Genomic DNA, 11791 nt, shown 5'->3' with positions numbered 1-11791 from the left:
AATATGTTGATATCAGAGATCTCTGGGACATGTTATATACTACAGTGAGATGAACCCGGGATTGGGTTAGATTATGATGTACATGTGATATATGAGTTCGATTTCATTATTGATATGTAATGCTAAACAAGTACAGAAATATCGTAGAATGTGTTCCAGAAATGGTAAGATTAAGATCAGATCTAGTTGAGAAATGAGGATTCTAGATCCAGGATTCCTTAGATCATTGTACTGTTGACTCGATTAGCACAGAAAGGAACAGATGGTATTCTTATGTGTTTGGTAGATATACTGAAATCGAGTCTAACAGTGACAGATTTGCCCGTAATGTATTAGTTGACTGGTGTTTGCCTAGATAAGATTTCAGATTTGTGGATATCAGAAAAGTAGATTTCAGAATTGAATCGATACCAGATAATGGTTATAGACTAGAATTCAGTACAGAATGATATTGAAGATTAATAGAAGGGTACAGATTGCTAACTCTTAGATTCAGGGATATTCGGATGATTGTATGCTTGTTATATCTATGATATTTGATATGTTAGCAGCATCTGACTGGTTGAAATGAATATTTGAAGACTTTATTGAATATTCAGAGAATGGTGATTATTGTATACAGCAATGGGTCATGTAGGGATCCGAATGCAGTTATTGATACAGGTTTATATTCAGACTATGCGGTATCAGGAATATCAAAATTAGCAGAATGTCAAAGATGTCAGAACTTTATTAGCTGGTTTGAGCAGATTGTCTTCTTCTGATTTTCTTATTCTCGTATTGCTGTATATCTGCTGAGTATTGTTATTGTTCTAAATCAGTATTTGAGACATTTTATATTGGTTGGGAGTATATTCTATTTGCAGATGAGATATAGCAGTTGATCTGGGCAGTATGAAGATTTGGTCAGCCAGCCAGAATTTATTATGTTATGAGTTTCTTAAACTCACTAGATCTGTATAAGTTCTTTCTATTCAGAATTCGATGTGATATTACCGTTATTGTGAATCAGTGTAATACAGTTTATTGTAAACAGTTGAAATCAGAGCAGAGTATCGTTTACAGTAACAGATATGTGACTTTGTGTTTGTACAGACAGACTACTTCTATTGTGTGATGTCAGAATGTTTCAGAATTATTTATAGCTTTTGATATGGGTAGTCAGAGCCGAATGCCAGGTAGGTATTTCTCCATTATTTTATATTATTAACTGATTGTTTATACCGGATAGTTCGAATCTGAAGTCACAAGTAGTGTCAGAAATGCACCGCAGGGGATGCAGTTTTCATTCAGATGGTTCAGAATGTATGATACTCGAACAAATAGTGTTAGTATAGACAGATTTGATCAGTTATAACAGAATTTGTACCGAAAGGTTGGTAAAAATGGTACTGATATGTCTGGATCGCTAACAAAATAAGCCAGAAAGCTAGGAATCAGAAGATGATTACCGACTTAGTATATTCCTGAATAGAAGTGGGAGTACATTTCTATTACTTTTGTGATAAAATTTCTGCTACTTTCTTCAGATAGAGATGTGAGATGATTGTGATTGATAGATTGTTCAATCTATATCTAGTAGTTTGTAAAGATGATGTGATACGAATCCTCGTACGAATGAAAGGCAAGCACGAATATAGAAATCGCACCCTCAATTCAATAACAAACAAGGATCGATTATATTATCCCGATCTTTTGAAACAAGTAACGATTGGTGTGATATTCACCTCTAAGTGATTTAAACACTTAGCAACAAATATCAACGAAGATAACAATTGAATCTAGAACGAACCTTCAAAGAACGATGCCTATGACAATCCGTGCAAGAACAATCGACAAACGCCACAAAGATGCAATCTTTGATAAGTTTGATTTTGATAAACACAAAGTATAAACTTTGCAAGTTTTGAGAGAATTCTCAAGTGTTTTTCATTCCATATTCAATAATCATTTCGTTCATAATGTTTACAATGATTAAATAGATAAAACAAAACAAGAAAGTAGTGTGAAAAGCTTAAATGAGCTAATTAGCAACTTTGACACGCAAGTCCGCCAGAACACCGCGGGTGCAGTGACGTAAGGACCGCGGGTGCGGTTTGGCTTCGGAAAAAAAAAAAAAAAAAAAAATTTTTTTTTTTTTTTTTTTTTTTTTAGGAAAAAACATGACCGCGGGTGCGGCCCTTGCATGAGCGCGGGTGCGCTAGTGCTTCGGCAATTTGAGCGCGGGTGCGGCCCTGTTTTGAGCGCGGGTGCGCTGGAGCTTCGGCAATTCTTTGTTGAACTCCACTACTTGCTTTGAATATGCTTGATTCATCATCTTTTATCACAATCAAGCTTGAAAGTCCAAACCAACAACGCCACTTAAATTTTTCCCCAAACATTTGCACACAGTGCCTAGCCAGATTCATATCATACTCCCCTACTTCAAAAAGATTTGTCCTCAAATCTTGTCTACCTACACAGAAACAAAGCAAGTTAGTAATAACAAAAAGTATATTATCAACATGCTTACCTTTAAGCTCAAGAATGTAGACGCTATCATTTATTTGCTCCATTAGCACTCGAAACCACAACTTTACGGTCGCCTTCCCTATATGTTCTTTAACCTTTACACACGTCAAATAACAAATCACCACAAATGATAAAATATCATTAAGAATCACAAATATCAGATTCCTCCCCTTTTTAGACCTAGTTAACAACACAAAAATTTCTATAAAAGTGCACAAACATAGTTCACTAGGAATAAGAATTACTTCATGCCACACATAAGAATTAAACTTAAGTGTCCTTTCCCCATTTCCAATGAAACCTTGACTACACAACTTATCATACTTCTTCATATGCAACCAACACATATAATCATGAATTATATCAACGATCAAACCACAGTTATTGATACGAATCCTCGTACGAATGAAAGGCAAGCACGAATATAGAAATCGCACCCTCAACTCAATATAAAACAAGGATCGATTTGTTGTCCCGATCTTTTGAAACAAGTAAAGATTTGTGATATTCACCTCTAAGATATTAAATCTTAGCAACAAATATCAACGATGATAACAATTGAATCTCGAACGAACCTTCAAAGAACTTGTTTTGACAATCCGTGCGAAGAACAATCGACAAACGCCACAAAGATGAAATCTTTGATAAGTTTGATTTTGATAAACACAAAGCACAAAAGCCTTGCAAGATTGAGAGAACTCAATGCAATTTTATATATCTTCAATGATTAATTTCGTTCAAGTCTAATACATCAATTATATAAGCAATAAAATACAAGAAAAGTAGTGTGAAAAGCTTAAATGAGATAATTAGAAACTTTGACACGGAAGTGCACTAAAGGACCGCGGGTGCGCTGTTGAAAGACCGCGGGTGCGGTCAGGCTTCGAAAAAAAAAAAAAAAAAAAAAAAAAAAAAAAATTTTTTTTTTTTTTTTTTTTACAAGACCGCGGGTGCGGTCCTTGTAGGAGCGCGGGTGCACTCTTGCACCGCGGGTGCGGTTCATGTTAGACCGCGGGTGCGGTATTGCTTCGGGGATTTTCTTCACTTTGATCATTATGGAACGCGGGTGCAATGTATAACATAGCGCGGGTGCAGTCCTGCTGCGGCAATTGACCTTGAATTAAATTCCAAAGACCTCCAATATCATTCCCATGATTCCCAACCTCCTCTAATTTAGACATCCAACTTGTAGGACTTCCTTGATAGCTCATCATGAGTCCTTGAAGTGCATCTTTAAACTTCTTGCTTCGTCCCCTCGTTATAGGTCCTTCGGGAAACTCCAACGACTCCCATGCTTTCTTTGGTGCTTGATCAACCACGTTTGCATCATTCTCCCCTTCTTGAAAAGGATTTGTCCTCAAATCTTGATCATCTCCTACATCAAACAACGAAAGATCACTAACATTAAAAGTAGAACTGACATTGTACTCACCTGGCAGATCAAGTTTATATGCATTGTCGTTGATCCTTTCAATTACTTGAAATGGTCCATCACCCCTAGGTAAAAGCTTTGAACGTCGCTTCTCTGGAAATCTTTCCTTCCTTAAGTGCAACCACACCCAATCTCCCTTTTCAAAAACCATCTTTTTCCTTCCCTTGTTGGCTTGCTTCGTGTATTGTAAATTCTTCTTCTCGATGTTATCCTTGACCTTCTCATGCAAACTTCTAACGAATTCAGCTTTCTTCTGGCCATCCATGTTCAACCTGTCACTCACAGGTAAAGACATCAAATCCAACGGAGTCAAAGGATTAAAACCATATACAATTTCAAATGGTGAATAATTTGTAGTAGAATGCACGCAACGATTATAAGCAAACTCAACAAATGGTAAACAATCCTCCCAATTCTTTAAGTTCTTCTTAATGATAGCACGCAAAAGTGTTCCTAGAGTTCGGTTAACAACTTCAGTTTGTCCATCCGTTTGAGGATGACATGTAGTAGAAAACATCAGTTTCGTGCCAAGTTTAGCCCACAAGGTTTTCCAAAAGTAACTTAAGAATTTAACATCACGATCAGACACAATTGTCCTAGGCATACCATGCAACCTAACGACTTCCTTAAAGAACAAATCTGCAATGTTTGATGCATCATCAGTTTTGTGACAAGCAATAAAATGTGCCATTTTAGAGAATCTGTCAACAACAACAAATATTGAATCCCTCCCCTTCTTTGTCCTAGGCAACCCCAAAACAAAGTCCATAGAAATATCAACCCAAGGTTCACTAGGGACGGGAAGTGGTGTATACAAGCCATGTGGTTGTGTTCTAGACTTAGCTTGTCTACAAGTAATGCATTTTTCACAAACACGTTCAACATCACGTTTCATATGTGGCCAATAAAAATGCTCATGCAAACAACTCAAAGTTTTAGCCACACCAAAATGCCCCATTAAACCTCCACCATGTGCCTCCCTCACAAGTAATTCACGAATTGATGACTTAGGAATGCACAATCTATCTTCTCTAAATAAAAACCCATTATGCAAATAAAATTTATCATGTGGACCATGCATACATGTTTCAAATATCTCCTTAAAATCCTCATCCAACAAATACAACTCTTTCATATGTTCAAATCCCAAGATTTTCGAATCCAAGGTAGAGATTAATACGTACCTCCGTGATAGTGCGTCAGCCACTACATTATCCTTACCTTGTTTGTATTTGATTATGTAGGGAAATGTACCTATGAATGCCACCCATTTAGCATGCCGCTTATTCAACTTCTGTTGTCCCTTAAGGTGCTTAAGAGACTCATGATCCGTGTGAATCACAAACTCTTTAGGTCTCAAGTAGTGTTGCCACACCTCCAAGGTCCTCACAAGCGCGTACAACTCCTTGTCATACGTTGGATAGTTCAGTGCTGCTCCATTGAGCTTCTCACTAAAGTATGCCACCGGCCGTCCTCCTTGCATCAAAACACCACCAATTCCTACACCTGAAGCATCACATTCAATTTCAAAAGTATTAGAAAAATCAGGCAAAACAAGTAAAGGCGCATTTATTAATTTTTGTTTAATAATATTAAAAGACTTCTCTTGCTCCTCGCCCCAATGGAATGGAACGTGCTTCTTAATCACCGCGGTCATCGGTGCCGCCAATGTGCTAAAATCTTTTACAAACCTCCTATAGAAGCTTGCAAGACCATGAAAGCTTCGAACTTGACTAACATTAGCAGGTGTTGGCCAATCTCGAATAGCACTTACCTTGTCGTCATCCACTTGTATCCCCTGTGAACTTACCACAAAACCTAGAAAAACAAGCTTGCTTGTACAAAAATCACATTTCTTAAGATTAGCATATAAATGTTCATCCCTAAGTGTCATCAGTACAAGTCTCAAATGCTCAACATGCTCTTCTAAATCTTTGCTATACACAAGAATATCATCAAAATAAACCACAACAAATTTTCCTATGTAAGCACGCAAAACATGATTCATCAACCTCATAAAGGTACTAGGAGCATTAGTTAAGCCAAAAGGCATGACCATCCACTCATATAACCCATACTTGGTTTTAAATGCCGTTTTCCACTCATCACCTTCCCTCATTCTAATTTGATGATAACCACTTTTCAAATCAATCTTACTAAAAATACATGCACCATGAAACTCATCTAACATATCATCTAGTCTAGGTATGGGATGCCTATACTTGATGGTTATGTTATTAATTGCCCTACAATCCACGCACATACGCCATGAACCATCTTTCTTAGGAACTAGTAAAACAGGTACAGCACAAGGAGACATGGACTCACGCACAAAACCCCTATCTAACAACTCACTTACCTGTAGTTGTAGCTCCTTAGTCTCCTCCGGATTGCTTCTGTAAGCTGGACGATTTGGCAATACACTTCCGGGTACCAAATCAATTTGGTGCTCAATCCCCCTCAATGGTGGTAATCCTTGAGGTAGCTCCTCCGGAAATACATCTTCAAATTCCTGCAAAAGTGAAATTACAATGCTCGGAAGGGACCCGGCTATATCACTTGTGTTAAGGAGGATCTCCTTATAAACAATCAACACAAGTGGTTCATGTGTGTGCATCAATTGCTTCAACTCACTCTTTTGGGCCATATATGTTTTCTTTTTGGCCTCTTTCCTCTCATTTTCTTTTTCCTCATTTTTCTTTTGTATGGCTATCTCAATTTTTTTATCACTTTTGTTTTTAGCCATTTCATTTTTCTTTTCAAAGGCCATCTCACTTTTTAATTCACTCTTTCTTTCGGCCTCATCTCTTTTCTTCTTTTTCAATTGGTCCTCCAACACTTGCTTTGGGGACAAAGGAAGTAAAACAATGGGTTCTTTCTTGAGTACAAAAGAATATTTATTTCTAAACCCATCATGTGTCACTTGCCTATCATATTGCCATGGTCTCCCTAACAAAATATGACAAGCATGCATTGGCACCACATCACACAACACCTCATCAATATACTTCCCAATCGAAAACGCAACCAAAACTTGTTTGTTCACCTTCACTTCGGCACAGTCATTCAACCATTGTAGCCTATATGGTTGGGGATGTTTCAAAGTAGGCAAGCTCAATTTTTCAACCATCTCAAGACTAGCAACATTGGTACAACTTCCTCCATCTATAATAAGATTGCAAACCTTGCCATTGACAAAACACCTAGTATGGAATAAGTTTTCCCTTTGGTTAGTTTCTTCTTCCTTGACTTGGGTACTCATTATACGCCTAGTCACTAACGCTTCTCCCACAACTGCCTCATATCCCTCATCAGGATCCTCTAATTCAGGCATCTCATCTTCATCCTCTCCATCATCTCCCTCACTATGAGATTCATACTCCCCATAATTATTCAACACCATCACCCTTTTATTGGGACATTGACTAGCAATATGTCCAACTCCTTGACACCTAAAACATTTAATATCTCTAGAACGATTAATAGGAGTTTCAGGTTTACCTTGCACTCCTTGCTTAGGCGCCTCCTGTTTAATGTCAACTTTGGGCTTGACCACTGCTTTGCTTTCTTCACGTTTAACAACGTTGGAACGCCAAGGTGTTGATGTATTCCCAGTTTGTGTGGTACGACCAACTCCTCTCCTCTTGAGTTGTTGCTCCACTTTAATCGCCATCTGCACCATTTCATCTAGATCCAAGTAATGTCTAAGCTCCACTTGGTCTTGAATTTCCCTGTTCAAACCACACAGAAAACGAGCCATAGTAGCCTCACTATCCTCCTCAATGTTTGCTCTAATCATGACTACTTCCAACTCTTTATAGTAGTCCTCAACACTCTTCACACCTTGTCTCAAAGTTTGTAACTTCTTAAACACTTCTCTATAGTAGTGATTTGGTACAAACCTTTTCCTCATTATGCTTTTCATCTCCGCCCAAGTTTCTATAGGCCTCTCATTGCATCTCCTCTTAGTGGTCACTAATTGATCCCACCAAATAAGTGCATAATCAACAAATTCAACCACGGCCAACCTAACCTTCTTTTGTTCGGAATAATGGTGACAATCAAACACAAATTCAACTCGCTTTTCCCATTCTAAATAAGCCTCTGGATCCGACTTACCATTGAACGATGGAATTTTCATCTTAATGCTACCTATGTTATTATCTTCCTTATTCTCATCATCGTACCTCCCACGTAAGGCTTCTCTTCTTCCCCTACCAAATCCTCTACCTCTTCCGCTTCTACCCCAATTCTCGTTTTGACTCTCCTCTTCTCCTTCCAACTCATAATCATCCTCTTCTTCATCCACTCTACCCAAACCTTTAGGCTTAGATTTATTTTCACTCGTACTAACTTCAAGCCTATCCAATCTCTCATATAAAGGATCCAACTCAACCCTCAACATTCTACTAAAATGCCCAAATAACGCCTCCATTTGAACCTTAGACAACCCCTGGTTCGAACTCTCTCCTACTTCCTTCTCCATTTTAATTTCAGATTTTATACCTGCAATAAAACGTTAGTAGAAATAAAAGATTTTCCTCACCCAAATTCTCACGATCACTCCAAAGAAATAGCTCTCGCACTCAAATGATTTTTCCACTCAAATTTGATTTTTCTCTCAAAGGTGTGCTCAATCTTTGTATTTTTTTTTTATCAAACAAAAAGATTCACTTCGTGGACACTCGCAACTGTCTCACTTGGACTGCACAATAACAAGAACGATGATACACAAATTTTCGAAAATTCTAGATTCAAGAATGACAAAGGATGATAGAAAATAACACAGATCTTAAGGCAGAACAAAGGATAACACAAATCTGGACACAGAAACGAAAGGATAACACAGATTTGATACAGATCGAATTTTTGTTTTTGTTTTTGATAGATATGACAATAGAAACAACAATATAACACAGATCTGAAACAGAACAATAATTTTTTTTTAAACAGATCTGAACACAAAAAAAAAAAAAAAAAAAAAGGATAACTTACTTGAATCAATGAGCCTAAGCTCTGATACCAAATGATACGAATCCTCGTACGAATGAAAGGCAAGCACGAATATAGAAATCGCACCCTCAACTCAATATCAAACAAGGATCGATTTGTTGTCCCGATCTTTTGAAACAAGTAAAGATTTGTGATATTCACCTCTAAGATATTAAATCTTAGCAACAAATATCAACGATGATAACAATTGAATCTCGAACGAACCTTCAAAGAACTTGTTTTGACAATCCGTGCGAAGAACAATCGACAAACGCCACAAAGATGAAATCTTTGATAAGTTTGATTTTGATAAACACAAAGCACAAAAGCCTTGCAAGATTGAGAGAACTCAATGCAATTTTATATATCTTCAATGATTAATTTCGTTCAAGTCTAATACATCAATTATATAAGCAATAAAATACAAGAAAAGTAGTGTGAAAAGCTTAAATGAGATAATTAGAAACTTTGACACGGAAGTGCACTAAAGGACCGCGGGTGCGCTGTTGAAAGACCGCGGGTGCGGTCAGGCTTCGAAAAAAAAAAAAAAAAAAAAAAAAAAAAAAAAATTTTTTTTTTTTTTTTTTACAAGACCGCGGGTGCGGTCCTTGTAGGAGCGCGGGTGCACTCTTGCACCGCGGGTGCGGTTCATGTTAGACCGCGGGTGCGGTATTGCTTCGGGGATTTTCTTCACTTTGATCATTATGGAACGCGGGTGCAATGTATAACATAGCGCGGGTGCAGTCCTGCTGCGGCAATTGACCTTGAATTAAATTCCAAAGACCTCCAATATCATTCCCATGATTCCCAACCTCCTCTAATTTAGACATCCAACTTGTAGGACTTCCTTGATAGCTCATCATGAGTCCTTGAAGTGCATCTTTAAACTTCTTGCTTCGTCCCCTCGTTATAGGTCCTTCGGGAAACTCCAACGACTCCCATGCTTTCTTTGGTGCTTGATCAACCACGTTTGCATCAGTTATGAATCTCAAGAACAAGTCGATCCTGAAATAAATATATACCAAATAGTTTATTATCTCTAAACATATATTCATCATAAATGAAATAATTATCATGTCCAACCATCAACCTCTCAAAGCCATCACCAATTAAATTCAAATCATGCAAATAAGACACGTCACGTGTACTATCAATGCGATATCTTATCTCATTACAAAAATTTAACTCCAATGCATATAAACCCTTGTAGCAAACAAATCCTACGAACTTATTAAATAATGAAACATCAAAATTCATAGTAGGTACATGCAATTCATCCATGGCCTTAAATTCATAACAATCTAGGAATAAGGATAAATTTACATTCGATCCCTTAACCACCATATTTGCAACACATTCTCCACATTCTTGAAAACAAAACAACACAAAATTAAAATAGGGAAGCAAATCATACCTCCCAGTCGTTGCAGTGGTTACTACCCTTACCTCACGGTGATTTCTCTTGAAATCATATGGATCATCCCATTGCAATCTCACACCATCAACAATTGTTTTACTTTTCATCATCACATTTTCAACTTTCTTACCAAGCTCATCTTGATGGCACTTGAATTTTCTAGGCTCGGACCCTTGGGTTCTCCCTTTAGTAAAATTCACTTGTCTCATTGGTATGACAACCCCAAGAACCTGCAAATAAGAAATAGCAATGCTCGGAATTGAACCGGCTATATCATCACAATGAGAATAAACCAATTTGTACAAAGGTACATGAAATGGTTTATACAAGAATAAGAAACTCTCCACCTCACTCTTTTCAATCTTTTGGGTCTTTGATTTATTTTTCTTTTCTTTGACCTCTTTTTCTTTTTCTTTTCTCTCTTGTTTCTTTTCTATGGCCATCTCACCTTTTTGTTCACTCATTCTTTCGACCATATTAATTTCTTTTTCACTCTTTACAATAAACTTCAATTGATCATCAAAAATTTCTTTTCGTGTCAATTGATCAAAAGAAATATGTTTTTCTTCAAATGTTTTGAACAACAAAGTTTCTTCGTTTTCATCCATAGAACACACATTAGAAACAAACTCACCATCTAAGGATTCACCCTCCTTAGCATAACACTCTATGCTCAAGTCATAAATCAATGGAATACCAACCTCTTCAATTCTTTCAACCTCCACTTTAGGTTCAACATCAATGCTCACTTCAACTCCACATTCGACTGTATCTATAGATTCACATTCAACTCTAGAATCCAATACATTCATCTCACTATCTAGTGGAATAACATCATCTCCAATGCTATTAATCACCACCTCAAGTTCATGTTCAAGTTTACCAACAATCTCAACTTCAGCTACATACTCAACAACATCCTCTACATCCACTTGAGATTCAATATCAACCACAACATCAACCTCCATTAGAGATTTAAGCTCAACTGGCGATTTTACTACAGTAAATTCCTCACGTCGACATTGACTGATATTATGTCCAAACTCTAGACACCAAACACATTGAATATCATAAGTACTAACATTTGAAATTTTAGATGTACCTTGATACCCATGTTTAAAAACCAACTTCTCTTCACTCGACATTCGTGCGGTTTTCAATAACTCCTTCCACGAGTCACTTCCATGTTTACCACTCGATTTGCACTTTCTATCATCACCCGTTACCAAGTGTGATGCTCCACTCTCCTTGACTCTCCTAGACCAATCAACTTCACGTTTCGATTCCTTCTTTGGCGTAGCAATGATTTTCTCTCCCAAACTCCTCCGCCAATTAGGTTTCAAAGATTCCCTATCCACATCAAGTTCACTTCTTCTATTCTCCTCACATCGCCTATCATCATCACGATGCAAATACAACGATCTATCGCCTCCAATTCT

The 11791-nt window shown here is 37.4% G+C and overlaps 1 protein-coding gene across 1 annotated transcript; it reads right to left on the bottom strand.

Moving 5' to 3' along the window:
- Window positions 1-3467: 3467 nt before the first annotated feature.
- LOC140820641 (uncharacterized) lies at window positions 3468-8522 on the bottom strand. Its single transcript, XM_073180940.1, has 6 exons — window positions 6867-8522; window positions 6209-6455; window positions 5128-5761; window positions 4223-4995; window positions 3944-4075; window positions 3468-3883 (listed from the first exon to the last, which is right to left on the bottom strand). The coding sequence occupies exons 1-6, from the start codon at window positions 8427-8429 to the stop codon at window positions 3516-3518; spliced, it is 3717 nt and encodes a 1238-aa protein (XP_073037041.1). The 5' UTR covers window positions 8430-8522; the 3' UTR covers window positions 3468-3515.
- Between the last annotated feature and the right edge of the window lie 3269 nt (window positions 8523-11791).

This window comes from Primulina eburnea, unplaced genomic scaffold, assembly GCF_022965805.1.
Source record: "Primulina eburnea isolate SZY01 unplaced genomic scaffold, ASM2296580v1 ctg1304, whole genome shotgun sequence".
NCBI classification, from domain to species: domain Eukaryota; kingdom Viridiplantae; phylum Streptophyta; class Magnoliopsida; order Lamiales; family Gesneriaceae; genus Primulina; species Primulina eburnea.
The sequence above is the reverse complement of the archived record's forward strand: the minus strand, read 5'-3'. Positions and strand labels throughout refer to the sequence as shown.

Bases quoted from the DNA above. Each gene is read 5' to 3' on its own strand.
- LOC140820641 (XM_073180940.1), bottom strand. From the start codon at position 8,429: ATGGAGAAGGAAGTAGGAGAGAGTTCGAACCAGGGGTTGTCTAAGGTT. The intron at 4,996-5,127 runs GTACGTATTAAT...TAAATTTTATTT, and splicing joins GCTGACGCACTATCACGGAG to GCATAATGGGTTTTTATTTA. The intron at 3,884-3,943 runs GTGAGTACAATG...TTGATGTAGGAG, and splicing joins ATATAAACTTGATCTGCCAG to ATGATCAAGATTTGAGGACA.